General features: G+C 42.8%; 1 protein-coding gene across 1 annotated transcript in view; it reads left to right on the forward strand.

The window, feature by feature from the left end:
- The window catches only part of Susd1 (sushi domain containing 1), a 123338-nt gene that overhangs the window by 68811 nt on the left and 35732 nt on the right, over positions 1-18795 (forward strand). Inside the window, exons 11-12 of the mRNA XM_035438686.1 lie at positions 7300-7409; positions 10271-10463. Of these exons, the coding sequence (XP_035294577.1) occupies positions 7300-7409; positions 10271-10463 (303 nt within the window). The remainder of the gene's footprint in view (positions 1-7299; positions 7410-10270; positions 10464-18795) is intronic.

The raw sequence follows: 18795 nt of genomic DNA on the forward strand, positions 1-18795 counted from the left end.
TCCCCTGATCCTCCTCTTCACTAGTGCTGGGATTATAGACATACCACCATACCCTGAACATTTTTACATTTTGGAATTGAATGCAAAACTCAACATATACCCACATTTTCCTATTTAATAATAAAGGGCTTCCCTCTCCCTTGTGTATTTAAGTTTTGACAGAATCCCTGAGACATTGTCAGTTACTCTCTTGTCTTTGCTTTCAAGGCATGACTTAATTACTGTGCTAATTTTCCTTTGACTTCAATAATTATTTTAAAATGTGCTACTATATGTCCTCTTTGCTCTTACTTTCATTACTTGTACAATTGCTGTGCTGATTTCCCCTTTTAAGAATTAATTATAATTGTATCACATCACACTGTTAGCGTGATAGATATGCACACATGTATTTATGTCTTAGGGTTTTATTGCTGTGAACAGAAACCATGACCACTACAACTCTTATAAAGGAAGATATTTGATTGGGGCTGGCTTACAGTTCAGAGGTTTAGTTCATTATCATGAACAGTAGGAAGCATGGTGGCACAAAGGCATACATGGTGCCGGAGAAGTAGCTAAGAGTTCTACATCAAGCTCTACAGGCAGCAGGAAGAGAGGGTGAGCCACTGGGTCTGGCTTAAGCTTCTGAAACCTCAAACCCCCCAGTGACGCACTTCCCCCAACAAGGCCACACCTCCAATAATGCCACTCCCTGTGAGTCTATGGGGGCCATTTTCATTCAAACTACCACAATGTATACATATATGCATATTTAAATTAGCATGTGAACTTACCTGTTTCCGTATGGTATTTTTACATAGTTTGTTTTTGTTGATCATCAACAAGGAGTTTAGTCTTTTCTACTAAACTCCTTGCCACACTTCTGGTCTTCTTCTTCTTATTTTTGTTTTTGTTTTATGTTTTGTATCCTTTGGAGCTGGCATTACTGATAGTATTGAGCCATCTGAAGAAGGTGTTGGGAACTGAACTCAGGTCCTCTGGAAGAGTGGCAAGGACTCTTAACTGCTGAGCTGTCTCTCTAAACCACCCCCCAGCCTTTTCTTTTTAATAATTACACTTCACTGATAATTTTTAGTCTTATTACATTTTAACATGCATCGAGGAGTCATGGGCACCTGTGTGGACCTTACTGCTTGGTCAGGCTGTTTTCATTCCAGTGGATTCTGGGTAAGATTGTAGAGTGTTGGCTTGTAGGTGGAGTGAGATCTGCTTCAAGTCTAAGTTACTAGATCAGCCAGTACTTCAGTGGTTGTTTTCCATTTTTCTCCATTTCTCTTATAGATGCTAGTTGGTTTCTCTTGCATGATTTGATGCTACAGTTTTCAGTGTTCTTGACACATGGACAGAACCTCTCACCAGCAGCAAATGGCTCACTCTCTCTGCTTGACATCCTTTACCTTACATTATACTTGGATGCAGTACTGACGGTCTCAGCTTCTTTGTGCTTTTGCTTTTGCACAATATGCTGTTAACTGTTCTCAAAAGATGTCTGGATGAGGCTGCTGTGGCCAATTCTAGGAGTCAGAACATACACATTTCTGGGAAAAGGCTAGTATTTCATCAGATAAACAAACAGGCTTCCGTAATTGCCTGGGTTATGATTTCCCTTCGAACATTTTATTTATTTTGAGTTAGACAGTACAGATTTTGGCCACTTTTTGTTTGTTTGTTTGTTTTTTGAGACAGGGTTTCTCTGTGTAACAGTCCTGGCTGTCCTGGAACTCGATTTGTAGACAAGGCTGGGCTTGAACTCAGAGATCCACCTGCCTCTTCAGGGGCCTCCCCACAACACCAGTGCTAGGATTAAAGGCATGCACTACCATCGCCTGGCTAGTTGACCACATTTTTAAAAGAACCTATGTGACTGTATGTTTCTCTGATTACCAGTGTTAATGCTCAAGCAATGCTAATAAATTCTTGAATTACAAACTTGTTTTAAGAATTCTGTAAACAGATCACATTGGCTTTGGGATGTAAAGCCTTAATGGGGGGTTTGGGAGAAGGTGTGACTTTCTGTCTTTTTTTTTTGGGGGGGGGAGCTCCTGAAAAGTAAATCTTGGGTTTCAAACATGCTAAGCATTAGCTCTAGCATTCAGTTACTCAAGCTCCCCCATCCTCCTTGTTTTTAATCCTATGAAGCAATCTGATTTTCAGTCTGGATATCAAAAAAAGGCTTCCTTTAGCAGTAAAGTTAAGCCGTTAGTCATGTGTGCATGCACGTGGTAAGTGCTGACCAATGGCCTGGTTGCAGGCACTGAGACTTCAATAGTGAGGACCTCTGTCTGTGGAATGTGAGCGCTGGCACTGGCTCAGTCTTCCCAGTGCTGGGGGGGGGGACGGGACTTTAATCTGTCCACATATTAGGAACAATTTCCTTCACCAAATCTCCCTCTCAGATTGTTGCTTGTTCCCAAAACCATTTTATTTCCCACAACACATCTATGCAGACAGAACCTCCTGCTTTCTCCTTTTAATGTTCATGTCCTTTTCCCTCTGCCTTCTGTGTGTGTATGTGTGTTTGTCTGTGTGTGCCTGTGTGTTTATAATGCACTGTAAGTTGTTGTATATTTCCATTTCCTCTTTGAGGAGTATGTGGGGAATCTCAGCTAGTTCTCTTTTTTATTCCTAAATCTCTCAATATTTCCTTTCAAGTACATTCTTCTTTCATTAGAATCATTTTGGATGTTTTTAAGAGATTATTATTGAAAGCACAGAATGGTGGGCGCTGCTTGATCTTACTATCAACAACAAAACAACAGCAACAAAACCCTGGACCTCGTACACATGCCTTCTTCTCCTTAGTGCAATAGAACCGTCATCTCCCAGGCTTCTAGATTACTTATCCTGGGATGATAAAGCTCTGTCTTAGACAATGCTTCCTCATGGGATGGATGTCATTCCCCTTGACCTTACTTTCACTGGAAAATGTTAGTATGCTTATCTCAGACCTCCCTATGAAGGTCGAGTGAGCTGGCCTCCTTTGAGGAACAGCTGTGGGGATGATCACCTCCCAGTCTAATTTATGAGCCCCTTGTTCTGTTCACTTGTGAAGCAGTTAGTCTTGGGCCAGCTCTGCACTGTGTCAGTGGCCATGTCAGAGGAGCAGCCATCATCAATGGAGCTTATGGAGCTCAATTCACCAAATAGCAAAGCTATGCTGACTAAAACCCTGGAGAGGCAACCCCAACAGGGGTAGGGGTGGAGGGTGAGGGGTGGGGGGTGAGGGTGGGAGTGGGATTGTCTCCAGAATGCCCCTTGCTCCTGCTGTACTTCCTCCTGCTTGCTCTGTCGTGTTCCTGTTGTAGTTGGCATGGTGTGATTACTATGTGAAATGATCCCACTGTATCTAGTATAGTGTGATCGTTTCATGGGAATTTCCAATCCCCAACTGGGCAATTTACTTGCAGATCATAATGAAGACAAAAATAGGCTAGAAGTTACCACCCTCTTTGTTAGTTGTGAGATTTGCCGAAGATGGAAAATAAGAACAAGAAAGTTTCATACATTATAGACCCATGAATTCTGCCTGTGGAAAAACAGGCTGATGATCAAAGGAAGCAATTATGTCCTTACACCCAAGTGAGGCCTGAGTTCCTTGGTCATGTAGCTTACAGAATTACTCACAGGTTTCAGTATGCACCTTAAAAAAATGAAGTTGTGAAGGGTAATTAAATGACCCTATTGTGTGTAAAGAAAAGTGTAAAGAAAAACAAATGGTTAGCTAGACCACTTGAGTAAAGTTTTATAGGAATCTGCTACCCTGAAACCACAAAGAGCAGCCTGCCAGTACAAAAGGAACTGCCTGGAATCTACTGGATTGTTTAAAACTTTCTTAATCAGGAGTAAAAGAATCATTGCTTTGGGAAGATGTCATGGTGGGAGAATTAATACAAAAGAAAATGTTTAACTATGGGTGGGCTTCTAAGAAAAACATCTACCTTTTGATCATACTGTGATTTCTTCCTGTGTAAAAATTCTAATTTGGTTTCGGAAAATACGTCACTTGTGGCTGTGATTTTGTTTTTGCGTAGAACTCTTTGTGTTAGGAGACATAAAAGGGATAAGGGAAAGCTAAGGGAAGTAGAAGGGGAACAATAGGAGAGAAGAACAACAACCGGGTGGAAGAATGGAACAGAGAAAGAGCAGTAGAAGCAGCAGCAAGAGAAAAATGAAATGAAGGATTAAGCTTTGCCTCCCTGTGTGTCTGTGATCTGTCCAGTAGTTTGCCGACCCCACGCCTCCTCTCCAGTTTCCCTGACTTGCTGAGTGCTGGTTACTGCCTGGCTTTAGGATGCAGTGACAGCCTACTGAAGCAGCAAAGAGTCAGGCTGTCCTGTCAACCCAGGGTTTTTGTCACATGGGGCCCTGGTCCTGGGGTCTCCACTTAGATGTTCTTCCTTGTCTCTGGCTCTCCAGTGTGCTAAGGAATGACCATTGGTCTTAGCAATGGTAATGAATACACGTTTTTTGCCCTGGCTGCCTCTCTGAATTACCAGGTGAGTCTTCAGCTAGACCACCCAGAATGTGCCAGATCTCATCTGTCACAGAAGTTAAGCAGGACTGGACTAGTCCTTGGCTGGGAGAATTGCCTGGTGAGATTTAAGACACCCTTTGGGTCTAACACCATCTAGAGTTGTCTGTGTGTTCTGATGTGCAATTAGATTTGGGGGCTAATGGCTCCACAAGAGCACTCATCACTGGCTTGTCCTGTGGTCTGCCTAGATTCTTCCACAGGCTCAAGTTCTCTAGTCCTTCCTTTGAAATTCAGAGATGATGTACATTTGCTTGGAAGGCAGGTTGAATAGCTCTGAGCCTCCCATAGCATGGTCTCTTTTATGCTGGGCTAAGTGTAGATGTCTTCATGTGTCTGCCTTGCATATGGCAACCAACCTTTCCTTGCGACCCAGATGCAAATTTTGACCCATTTTTAGTTATTCTCAGTCACTTCTGTCAGGAGTGGGCGTGGGAAGTAGAAGCCAGATGCCTTTGTTCCCAGCACGGTCTTCTTCTGAATTCAGACTGTAATGGCTGTGCTATATGGGGACTTGCAGACAGCACTTCTGTTTGGCTTTTGTTTGTGTACAGTCAGACATTATGTACTGTTTCTTCCATATATTTCATACACATATACATGTGATGCTTCCCAAAATCCCGTGGCTGCCCCCGCCTATCCTTGTGAAAACACTGTGAAGATAAAGGAGCTATGATAGGTCTTCAAATTCTTAGAACTGTATTTTCACATTTCCCAGCTATAGTCAGGAATATTGTCTCTCAGCTAATTGCCTTGTGCTATGTGTATTAGCAATATTGAAAATGCTTTGGGCAATCCTAATTTTGACTGGAATAATTTGACCTTATCATGAATACTTCTTAGGTGACTCAGACTCCCAGGGGAGACTTACATATTAAAAGTGGTTGTAAAAGAGACTCTCCCTGATAGATGTTCAAACTTTTGTTTGGGGCTGTGGAAGCAGCTCAGGGGAGAGACCATGGTTGCACACATGAGCTTGTGAATTTGATCTCCAGCACCGTAGAAAGAAAACAAGTAAGCAAGCTACCCCTTTTTCATTGGTAGAGAATGTAAAGGCTTATTTGTTAGGAAATTTGCTTTTCCTTAGAGATGATTCCTGGACTTGGAGCGACTTCTTTAATTCATCCTATGGGGTCTCTTCTTTTTGACTGCATTAAAAGAATAAAGGATTGCAGAAATGTTCCACCCACCCGCAGGTGGTAGGGATGACTTTTTCTAGATAATGGTTAGAACAAGCCTGCCTCCTGATTGTTAAATGCCCTAGCTGAGCACAACTAACGAGCTGGAGGAGTTCTGTCTGTTGTGAGAGCGTGTCTTCTGCCATGTCGTCTACTTTCTGGTCATTTTCTGTTGGAAAGCACCAGCCCTGAGGCTCCTAACCACAGTTTTACTCACTGTTTCCCTCATTCTCAAAACCTGTGTCCGACGATATGCTTCAGGGCATTTTAGCACTGCCCATCTGTGTACACCTACTGCTACAAAGGTCACAGCTTTCTTAGTTTACAGCAATGTTTCACTCAGTGTTCCCAACTGCCCACAATGTAGGAAAACAAGCTGGATAAGTTGATTCCACAAATGAGAAAATTAAGGTTCATAAGAAACACTTCTGAACTTCACTGAGTTCATACAACTCAGGAGTAGATGCATTTCTGGGTGAAGAGGTATGTGCCCGTCATCCCAGTTGGGGGAGGGTGATGAAGGGGGATTAGGAGTAAGAGGCCAGACTGGGCTACATAGCAAATCCAAAGAGGCCAGGGTTACAAAGCGAGACCCTGTCTCAAAAAGCAAAGTGAGGGGGCTGGAGAGATGGCTCAGTGGATAATAGCATTTGTTGCTCTTGCTGAAGACCTGGGTTTGGTTCCCAGCATCTACATGGCAGTTCACAACCATCTGTGACTGTAGTTCCAGAAGATCTGATGCCCTCTTCTGGCCTCCAAGGGCATTGGCAGGCATGTGGTACACAGGCATACGTGTAGGCAAAACACTAATAAAATGAAAAAAAAAATCTTTTAAAAAATGTATTATTTCATAATTACACACATTTTGATCATGTCTTCTCTACATTTACTTATTTTTTATATTATGTGCATTAGTGTTTTGCTTGCTTGTATGTCTCTGTATGAGGGTGTCAGATTTCCTGGAATTGGAGCTATGGACAGTTGTGAGCTGCCATGTGGATGTGAGGAATTGAACCCTGGTCCTCTTGAAGAGCAGTCAGTGCTCCTCACCACTGAGCCATCATCTCTTCAGCCTGAAAATAAATATTAAAAACAAAAACAAACTCCAAACAAATGAAGAACCAGAAAAGAGGCAAGGGCTGGGAAAATGGCTCGGTTGTTAAAGTGCCTGCTGTGTAAGCATGTAGACCTGACTTTGATCCCTAGAGCCCATGTAAAGCACCCAGGAGAAGTGGAAGACACCTGTAATCCTAGCACTGGGAAGGCAGAGAGAGGAGGACCCTGGGCGCTTCTACAGAATCAGGGGGCTCCAGATTCAGTGAGAGACTCTGCCTCAAAGAATAAGGTAGAGAGCAATTGAGAACACACACACACACACACACACACACACACACACACACACACACACACACACAGCAAACTGCAGAACTAGTGCTTGTGTCTAAGTCTGTAATACTAAATGTAAATGCCATGCTCTTCATGTTAAACACCCTACTGGCCCTTAAAAATGTCCCAGCTGCACTTATATTCAGCCATGATTCGTCTCCTTGGTGATTCGACCTTTTTATATGTTCTCTTGTCTTCTAGAAGATGATCTCTTAGAAGATGGTGGAATCCTCAACATTTCAGTATTTAATGAAACTTGTCTGAAGTTGAACAGGCATTCTAGGAAAGATGGATCAGAACAAATGTACCAAGTAAGGTGGACCCTTATTCTTTTCTGTTAAAGAATTTGTCGTTCAAAGAATAGAGTGATTAATTCCCACACTGGGTATGCATTATTCTTTCCCTGAGCATCTCTCTTGCTCTTAGCTCCTGAGCTTAAAATCTTTCTTAGACACTTCTTTACCTGGAACTGTGACTCTCCTTTGCAGAGCCCATGCTTTTAGGTGTGTCCTAGCATCTAGTCTATATTACAGTATCTTTAGTAAAACCACAACTCTGCTTACAAAACACTCGGGCAACTCCAATGGATGGAGACCCCTGATTCAAGGACTGTCTGCACTGCTTGCGATGCCATTTCTAGATGAATGCGTGTTTGATGGCCATGAGGAGGAACTAAGTTGAAAGGAGGTGCTGTATACTTGGTGACTTTCTATCATTTTTCCTGCCTAGGATTTCACACTTAACGCATTTAACATTTGTATCTTACTTTGCCTTCAAATCTACTCATTGGGCATACATTTTAAAAAAGCTCATTGTGTGGCTGCTGGCTCTCATTTAACTTCAGTTTTCTTCCACACCCAAACTCACATCGTAAGCAAATTTAGGAAGTAATCGGATTTACTTTGTTGTCATGTTTAGTGCCTGGCAACTCTGGCAGTGTGCAATAAAGTTAATTATTCATTCCATAAATATTTAGCAAGAGGATATCATATATTATGACCTCAAAGTTTCAACTCAAACAAATTGTAATGTACAAATAAACAGGCAGCTGTAGTGTGGTACAATGAGTCTTTGATAAAAATGCAATAAATAATGGGATGGAACTCTGTGTGTGTGTGTGTGTGTGTGTGTGTGTGTGTGGTGTTAGCATGTGCATGGTGCATATTCTCAGGTATAATTTTTAAAAAATATTTACGTTTTATTTTAATGTGTATGTTTTGTCTGCATGTATGTGCACCATGTATGTGCCTTATGCCCATGGAGGCCAGAAGTGGAATGTTAGATCCCCTGGAACTGGAGTTCTACATGTTTTTGTTTGTTTGTTTGTTTGTTTTTGTTTTTTCGAGACAGGGTTTCTTTGTGACTTTGGAGACCAGGCTGGTCTCAAACTCACAGAGATCCTCTGCCTCTGCCTCCCGAGTGCTGGGATTAAAGGCGTGAGCCACCACCACCCGGCTGTACATGGTTTTTTAAGAAGTAAAAACTGCATTAGCTGGAGCAAGGGTGAGGAAGGGCATTGTGGGTGCACAGATGGCACAGTGGCTAACATGAAAAGCAAAGAGGCAGGAAGAGGGAAGGTGAAGATTCAAGTAGTGACTGGCTGGAGCCTTGCATGCTTTGAATATGAATGCCTGTGAGGAGCCACTGGAGGACTGTAAGCATGAAGTGAGTATTTAAGTTTCCATGTTGGAAAGAGCCCTGGGGCTAGAGACAGGTTCAAGGACCCAAATACGTATTCTATTAAAATGGTTTTTCAAATTAGTACCGAAAGAGTTTTATTATAGCTAGCCAGAGACTTGGTTAAGAAAACAAGTCATCTTTGGGCTAGCTGGGGAGATGGCTCAGGAACTGGGTTTGGACCCAATTGCTACCTAAAGAGCTCAGTACAGGTGTGTGCAGAGCACCCCTTTGGCTGTTGACCAGCCAGGCTAGTTGAATCTGTGGGCTCAAGGTTCAGTGAGAGCTTGTCTCAAAAAGTAAGATACAGAGCAATAAAGGAAGACATGCAGCCTTGGGCATCCACGGGCAGGGGAGAGCCACACTACACTAAAATGATTGAAGAATGAAATTTGAAAAAGAAACTGAACTTTTAATGTGTCAAACCACGTGCTGGGGGGAAAGTGGACATTCAAACACTGTCTGCTTAAGAGAATGCACACGTTGTTCATACCATATATGGATGTGTTACCTGTATTAGAGAGCAGTCCAGAAGAATAGGGCATCATAAAATCTTGTGATCGTCTCTGCCAGTGATGCTGTCTAGACCCTGGAGCATGACTGTGGATGACTGGAATGGAGTGGAAGACATTCACAGCATTGAGCTTAGGAACTCTGAGGCCAAGTTTTGATTGTTTATCCCTAAGGATACCTAGAGAAGGATTCAAGAGAATTGGAGGACTTGGCTGAGAGATGAATCTTATAAGCTAGTTATCAAGATCTTAGATGACCCGTGAGGAAGGCTCAGTGACTGAATGTAATGAAGAGGGATGTGGGGTGGGGGGATGGCACAGCAGATGGCATGAGTTTCAACTGAACCATTAAATTCACAGTGTCCACCAGAAAAAGTTGCTAATGTTTGATCCTATTAATTACTCTGGGATCATCACAAAAGTGTTTCCCTTGTGACTCACTATTGCATAATTCAGACAGCAGTGTGTGTTGGTGTGATGTCATCAGCTTTTACTAAGTTCTGACAGGAAGGAAGGAGTAAGGGAAATAGCATTGCACTGTTGCTTTAAAAGCTTAGCCTGGGGTAGTTCTCATTATGGTTAAGTACCTACACGGTGGGGCTTGTCTGTGGATTCCTCATGATGAGAAATATGGAGAGAATTTTTCCCAGTAGCTTCAGTACAGTCTCTCTCACTTGAGTGGCCACCAAGGGATTACTTTAGAATAGCCTGCCATCTTATCCATCTGAGATATGTTTATTCCTGGCAGTCACTGGTTATGCAATTTAATCTTAGTCCTACACATGGCTGAGAGGGAAACTGGGTAGGATAGGTACCATAGCTTTGTAAAGCTTGTCCTCAGTTTAGCTCATTGGTGTCTTAACGATAATTCTAAGAAGGTCAACAGAAGGAAGTTTCTTGTCGTACCTCCACTTGGCTTATAGTCAAGAAATCTGCAAGCCAACAGGAAACTAATGCAACGCTTACTTTCCATCTTGTGACAGGTGAAAGTTCTGGGTCAGAGGTGGTATTTGGAGAACTTCTATCATGCAACTTTCTTTAACTTCACAACAAGAGACCGAGCTCCGGAAGTGTGTTTAGATCTGTACCCAGCCACTGATTATACAATAAACATCACCCTTATGCGAACCACTGAGCCTCGCTCGTCCCAAATAACCATAACAACTGCACTAACAGGTAGGCACGGACGCCTTTCTTTGTACCTCAGGACAACAAATTAGATATGAGGGTTGAACTGTACAATGTGGGGAGCATAAAGGACAGGGTCAAGAGCCTGTTCTAGTTTTAACAAACTACCAACTTTGCTTTGTGTTCAGGATGCTCAAATCTTGCCATTCAGTCCCTTTGTGTCGTGTTTTGGTTTCTAGAGGGTCCAGGCAAGGAGATGCTGCTTCATGTGGGCTATTCCAGGCAACCTTAGAGTGAGAATTCTGGAAGCCTCTGTCTCTCATTTCAAATTCACAATGGCCCTGGCTCTGAGGATGCTGATAGAGACAACGAAAAACATTCCATGAGACAGAATATCATGCCCATTGTGTCGGCCCTGGCAGAATCAAGAGGGCTCACGGTTGGGCCATGCAGGGGCATGGGCACATTTAAACAAAGTTATGGTCCATTTTCAATATGGGATGAGCTGGAGTGTGTTGGAGCTCCAGGAGGCATTCATTCCTTCTCTCCCCTAGCTGGAGGCAGGGGTATGTTTGTCTCAGGCCTCTGAGGGTTAGACAAGTTCCATGTGACTGAACTCAGGATCTAAAAAGGGGAGAAGGGCAGCCTTATGCTCCAGACTGTTCGTTGGGTAAGGCTTTGTGTCCCAGGTCTATGAGATGGGCAGTTTGGAAGGGGTACAATTTCTGAGCTATAGGAGAAGATGACAGAAATTTGTCAAGGATTTTAAAAAACACTGTCATGGGTCAGATCAGTGATTTGACCATTTTTTGCATGATATGTTAAAAACACACCTTGTGTTCATTAGTTCCTTGGATTTTTATTATTATTATTATTATTATTTTACTTCCAACAACCTGACTCAGAGTAGGACTCAGAGCGGTCTAATGACACTCAGGCTCCTTGGAAACTCTTCCTTTGTGGATTTTCCTGGAAGCCACACAGAGGCCAGCTGTGTTAACTACACCGCTCCCGGCTAGTGCTGAGGGACACATGGTCTCTCCCATCCTCTGCCTCCCTCTCCTTTCTTTATTTCCTTAGAGAACCTAGCCACCCAGTACTTTGCACAAACTAGGCAAGTGTCCTCCTGAGCCATATTGCTAGGCCCCTTCTACCATTTTTTTAATTCTTTGGGCTTAATAGTCCTACTTTGGGGCATCCAGGGAAAGAAGCTGCCCCTCTGAAGGAAGCCACAGAATGAAGGGCGTGTCCCTGTCTTCCGGGACCTCTGTTTCTGTTTCCCTTTTGTTCTTAGTGGGTAGTTTGGCCTTTGTACAGTGCAATTCTCACTGTCCTCTCACGAGTTGGCAAGCTTGGGATTACCAGGAGAGCTATTAAAGCAAGTTCACAGGCTCTGTCCCAGGCGTTCCAAGTCAGTAGGTACAGGAGTGCGCCCAGAATCCAATTTCTAGTCAGCTCTGCCCTGCTGATTCTGCCAGTCCACATCTTAGGTAGTGTTGTTTTAGCCACATGCAACTTAGCTACTTCTGGGCAATTGCAAGGTCCATGCAGGCAGAGATACAAGAAGGAAGGGAGGGAGAGAAGGAGGGAGGGAGGAATAACTAAAACAATTCTATATGTTCATGTCCAAGAAGCTACTGTACTAGAATTGGCCTGACCGTGCACTTTTCCTGATGATCAAATACCCACTTCCTCTGTTTCTGCATTCCTGATTCAGAGACATGGCTGCCATGTAGCTGGGGCAGCTTTCATCTTTGTCCAGTCAGTGTAGTCTCATTTTGTAGTGAGAAACCGAGTCGCAATCTTCCTTTCCACATGGGATTGCACAAAATTAGTAGACAAAGTATCATCTTCACTGTTCTGGGCAATTCCCAGGATGACCCTCAACACAGATTCTATCATGAAGTTATATTAGAGGAGGTTTAGATGTAATGGGCTTATCCAACCCGTCTTGGGCTGAATGGCAGAGGAATGGTGGTGGTCAGATAACCTATTACCCACTTCTTAGAGGCTAGGGCTACATGAAATACCACAGGCTGCAGAGATCAGCAGTCTGCATCTTGTTTGCTCAGTGACCTCTAACACAGGAACTCTGTGCAATAGGAAGTGTGACCCAAGGAATGGTAGCTTCCTGTCAGCCTGGTCGTTTATTTATTGTTCCTTGAGGTTGACTGAGTGAGGAATTGTCTTTTCCTTTGTGAACTGAGTGTGGCAGGGAAGTAAGTGGTCACCCTTAGCACACTTAAGCAACGGAACTAACCTTTGTGATGCTGAGCGCCAGGGCTTGAACACGAATATCCATGGTCACCCCAGGAATTGCATTAAGAAAGTAATCCACATCACTTTCAGGTTCCTTAGGGCCACATCATGTATGTTTAAGAGCACGCTTGTCCTCTCACTCTCTTCAGCGGGGAGGTACATGTTTATAGGTGTTTAACTATTTCTAGAATAAGCGTGATAAAAATTTAGACATAGGACATAGGAGCTGCCATTGTTTCCAAGGAACAAAGCTTAGAAATATCTGATCTTTTCATTTCCATCGAGAAGTGGTTCATTTAGCCCTCTTTTTATTTCTTTGAGTAAAGAGCCTGTAGATTTTTCCTTTATCCTTAAAATGTAATCATGGTTTTTGGGGAGGTTTTGAGGACATTTTGACTCAGCTTTCTTGGGTACCTGGAGTATCATTTCAGTGTTTATATCCAAGTATGTTTTGGGTTTTGTAAGATTATCTTGAATTATACTTTTAAATATTAATTCTGTCTCAATGTTTTTCTCTCTACTTCAGAGACCCTAGTTATACATATGTTGGACTTTTTGCCTGTATTTCATTTCGCCCACATCAGTTTTGATCTTTTGTGCTTTAAAAAGAAAGGAAAGAAGGAAGGAAGGGAGAAAGGAAGGAAGGAAGGAAAGAAGAAAGAAAGAAAGACCCTCATTTTGAGCCAGGCCTTTAATTACAGCTCTTGGAGGCAGAGGCAGGCAGATCTCTGTGAGTTTGAGGCTATCCTGGTCTACATAGTGAGTTCTAGGCCAGCCAGGTCACATACTCAGACCCTGTCTTGAAAAGAAAAAAAAAAATCTCATTTTACTTTTTAAATTTTCTCTACTGTCTTTTATTAAATTTTATTCAAATCTATTCTTTCATAGATATCAAGAAATTTAGCTTTTATTCCCAACACCCTCTTGTTCCTTTCTTTCACTGATTTCCTGAGTTCAGTTACTTCTGTTTCATTTCCTCTTAGTTTTGATTTTCTGACTGGAGATATATTCTTCATATCGTCAAATGTTTAATTATTGTGTAATTTTTCTTCATTTGTGGATTTTTAAACAAAGAGTTTGTCTAGGGGGCAAGGTTTTGGTTATAAAGCCTCGTTTTTGAACAGAGACTGGTCCTTTCTATCTAGTCATGGGCTGCAGTGGTAGCTAATGAACTTAGCCAGGTTAAGAGCGCCCTCTTCAGTCCTGGGGTGAAGTGCAGTTGCTGTGAAGGTTTCTTTTGTGTTTTGTGCTTTGGTTGAGCATGAATCATGTTCTAGTTTAGGGTTCTTCTGCTATGGGGGATCTTGCACCAATTTTCATGTTTCTTCCTATCGACACTTAAACTCCAAGGCCACATGTGCAGCTTCTTCCCTCCTCGCCTTTTCTTTCCAGGAGCAGTGACTTCCTCAACTGCTCCCCAGCACTTTCGCGCGTCACATCCGTCCTCTGTAGCCAGGGCTCTGGTGACACACTGGTCTCTTCCTATGTTTTCACACTGAAAGTGGCATTTCTTTTTCTGTGAAGGACTCTAGCTCCTTGCCACTTCCGCCCCTCCCCTCCGCCCCAAACTCACGGCTCTCGGCACAAACCACTTGTAGGAAGTTGAGAGAACCTGGCTGGAGTTTGGTACATACTGTTGTGTTTAAACTTGCGTTCTCTCTGCTTTCCAGTTAGAATGACAGCTGCGGCTGTGTGTTTGTGGTATAAGCATCTGTGCAGGCATGGGCGTGTGTTCCCTTGTGTGTGCATGTGTACAGACCTGAGGTTATTGTGAATGTCTTTGACTGTTACTCTCCACCTTCTTTTTTGAGACAGGGTCTCTCACTGAAACTGGAGCTCACTGTTTCCACCCAGTCCTCAGTACCCCCGCCCCCGCCCCCCCAGTCATTGGAGTTGCAGAGGCAAGCTACTGATCCTGGCATTTTACATGGGTTCTGGGTATGTGAACTCAGTATACACTGAGCCATGTTCCCAGCCCCAACATCATTGCTTTTTACATTGTTTTATCTGCTTCTCCTTTTTGCCTGAGGAATATTGTAAAGAATATGTGGAGAGATTCAGATTCAAGGGACCTAGGTTTTCCTTGGACTGATTAAAACTCTGATCTATAATATGTTCTTAAGCACCAACTTTCCATCTGATCTGTGTCTTATTGTTTCAATTTGTTTTTCTACCTTGAACCCCTCCTTCTTTTGTGTAGTTCATATATTGTTTCCTTTATGTAAATTACCTTCTTTCTGGATTCCCACAATTGATTTCAGGTGGGTTGGCAGCATTTCCCTGGATCCAGACTGTCTAAATTAAAATCTATGTATTTGAATAAGTTATTAATCAGTTTGTGTCTTAGTTACCTTAGCTGTGAATATGGGAGTGATGTACTTACATGGTGGGTTTGTGATGAGCACTTGCATGGGTTAATTCACATGGAAAACCAGTCTATATCTGATAAACTCTGTAAAATGTTAAGCATTATTAATTTTATCTAATTGGATTTGTTACATGCCCCCTTGTATTTTTGTTACACTTATATAATGAGTGACTCCTCTCCTAAGTAAAATTAATAGTGTGTGTTAGCTTCTGTTGCTGTTGCCATTATAAAACACTCTGACAAAAGCGATTTAAGGGAGAAAGGGTCAATTCTGGCTCCAGTTGAAGGGTGTAGTCATTTTGGTGGGGAAGCTGAGGCAGTAGAGGCTTGGAGCAGCAGAGAGTAATGAATGCTCGCTGCTGCCACCCAGCCCACTTTCTCCATTTTATACAGTGCAGGGGCTCCACCCATGGAGTGGTCCCGCCCATAGTTGAGATGGGTCTTCCCCTACCAACTGACTGAATCAACAGTTCCTCACAGGCATGCCCAGTAGCTAGGTCAGTTCCTCAGGCCAGTCTAGCTATCACCAGGCAGAAACCAAATATTCTAGCACCTCTATTCCACCAGGCTAATGTCAGCTGCTCGAAGTCTCCTTATTACTGAGGGCTTCATTTAAATGACCGGGACAAACACTGTGCTTGCCACTCTCCTCCTCACTGGGAGCCCAAAGGTGACAAAGAACCCCACCCCACCCCAACCCCAGAGCTCCCAGTTTAATGAGGACCATTAATAAAGATCAGTAATACAGCGTGTAAAGTGCTGTTTCCAAGTTTGTGGGGTTCTACTAAGCAGAGAAAGGAATGCCTGAGTTCCCCAGAGTGCCTCTGCCACAGTGTGAAAGAAAGCAAACTTCCAAAGAGTGCTGAAGAGAGCCAGGTTTCTGTGAGGCATTCTTGCAGGTCTGGTTTTTCAGCTCCATTAGTCTAGATTAGATTGACCCAGGGGGTGGGGGAAGGGAGGATGTGGGGGTGACCAGGGACCAGAGGTTTGTATGAGCAAGAGGCATATGACAGCATTTCTAGTAGCAGACAGTGAAGGGGCATCTTGCTTTTTTATTTTATTTCTTGACTTTCTTGTCTTTGTAGTATTCTTATAAGCATACTTTCTTACCAGTTCATATTTTCATCTCATTCTTTTTGAGAGGATAAAATCCTATGGTGTAAAGATGTGTTAATTTATTAACTTGCATATTATTGAAAGATATTGAATTTTCCTCCTTCACAAAACACTTGTATTAATATGCATGTGTATAGTATGACTTACTGATTTTAAGATCTTCATTTTCACATTTGGACATCTATAAACTCTTAAGAGTTGCCTTACCGTCAGGTGTCTGTCTGCTGTGAACTTTGTCTTTGCCTATGTATACTTCAAATTGGTCCTAACTTAGTATCATCAGCTATTTACAGTGTCATTTAATGTATTTAGTTACAGACATTAGTGATGTTTGCTTCTTGAGTTTCATTGTTATTTTAGAAAATTGTCAAAGTGGTTTGACTTGGAGACAATACATGCTACATATAGAAAACCATAGAAGCAACAGCAAGGTGTGACATGAGTGTCAGCATCAGAATGGCTGTCAGGGCTCGCAGGAGAAGCTGGAAAACCTGGAGTGTACTAAAGAAATCCTAGACTGGAGATGTAGCTCCATCATTGAGTGTTTGCACGCTTCCCAGAAGACCCTGGGTTCCATCCTCAGTAACACACACACACACACACACACACACACACACAGAGAGAGAGAGAGAGAGAGAGAGAGAGAGAGAGAGAGAGAGAAGAAAGGATAAAGAGAGAAAGGAAGGAAGGAAGAAAGGAGGAAAGGAAAGAAGGGTCCCTCACTAAAACTCTAGATAGATACCACATGGATGGACTGGGCAGATGGCGATGGCTCAGTGGATAAAAGTACTTGCTGTGTGGGCTAGTTTTATGTCAACTCGACACCAACTAGAGTCATCAGAGAAGAGGAAGCCTCAATAAGATGGGCCTATAGGCAGGCCTGTAGGATATTTTCTTAATTAGTGATTGATGGGGGAGGGGCCCAGCCCATTGTGGGTGGGGCCACCCCTGGGCAGGAGGTCCTGGGTTCTATAAGAGAGCAGACTGAGAAAGCCATGGGGAGCAAGCCAGTAAGCAGCACCCCTCCATGACGTCTGCATCAGCTCTTGACTCCAGGTTCCTGCCCATTTGAATTCTTGTCCCGACTTCCTTTGATGATGAGCAGTGATCTGGCAGTGTAAGACAAATAAATGTTTTCCCCTCATCTTAGTCAGGGTTCTCTAGAGCAGCAAAACTTCTAGAATGTATGTGTATGTATATTCAGGATTTATTAGAATCACTTAAAGTCTATGGTCTAACTAATTCAACAATAGCAGACAATGAATTCCAAAGAAGTAAGCTGTAATGCCAGTGAACGAATGGACTTGCTAACAAGGCAAGAGCAAGCAGGCAAAGAGCAAAAGCTTCCTGCTTCCATGTCCTTACATAGGCTTCCTGCAGAAGGTGTGGCTCAGATTAAAGGTGTGTCTTCCCACCTCAAGATCCTAATTAAAGACTTGTGTCTTCCTGCCTTAAGATCTAGTTCAAAGGTGTGTGTCTTCCTACCTCAAAGGTCTGGACTAGAAGTGGATTCACTCACTTCAAACCAAGTAAAAAAAAGTCTCTCATGGGTGTACCTGTCATTTATTGATTGTAGTTCACTCCATATGTAGTCAAGTTGACAGCCAAGAATAGCCATTTCATTTCCCACTTGCTTTTTGCTCATGGTGTTTCATTGCAGCAACAGAAGCCCTAACTAGGATGCTGTGTGTACTAACTGCTTTTCTGTGCTGTGATGAAACACTATAACCAGGGCAGCTTATGGAAGAAAGAGTTTATTTGGGCTTGTGGATCCAGAGGGATAAGAGCCTATCATGAAGGGGAGGCAGGGCCATGAGTCGCAGACATGGTAGCTGGAACAAGAAGTTAAGAGCTCACATCTTCAAAAGCAAGCTGGAAGCAGGGAGAGCAAACTAGAATTGACACGATGTTGTTGTACCACCTGAACCTTTCCAAATAGCACCACCAACAGGGAACCAATAGAAGATACTCTCATTCAAACCTCCACACTGCAAGCATGAGGACCAGAGTTCAAGTCTTCAGAACCCATGTAAACAGCTAGCATATCTGTGTGTATTCCCATAACCATAGATAGCACCGTGGGGCCTGGGGCTTGTTGGCTGCCAACATAGGTATGGGTTCGGTAAGAGACCCTTTGTTAGGGGAATATGATAGAAACTGATAGAGCAAGACATCTGAAGTCCTCCTATGACTTCCACACACATGAGTACACTCCTCACCCCTACCCAATACAGCCACTGGTACTGCAATTAAAAAGTGAGACATCTTAGAAAATATGAAGATATTTTAAGAATGTTTACTCAAATTTTGTTACATTTTTGTTTATAACATGATAGAATATGTAGTATTTACATGGGTCTGAAAAAGCTCTTTTAAGCAGCATACTCTGATAAGAAAGCACTAGTGATTGTTATTGGGTAGTTCTTCTTTTTTAATAATATATAAGATACTTGTGTCTCAAAAATAATATTATCTTAAATTTGATGAGATGTGGCTGATCTTTGCCTTTGTAGTAGGCCCCACATCTCTATAAAATTGAGTCTCAGGAGTGGGGCTACCAAGATAGGGTTCTTATAAATCACCTTCACAGAGAGTGTGTCAGTCACACACATACTAATGGTAAATGAAAGCTTGTTA

This window comes from Cricetulus griseus, chromosome 2 (genome assembly GCF_003668045.3).
Source record: "Cricetulus griseus strain 17A/GY chromosome 2, alternate assembly CriGri-PICRH-1.0, whole genome shotgun sequence".
Taxonomy (NCBI): domain Eukaryota; kingdom Metazoa; phylum Chordata; class Mammalia; order Rodentia; family Cricetidae; genus Cricetulus; species Cricetulus griseus.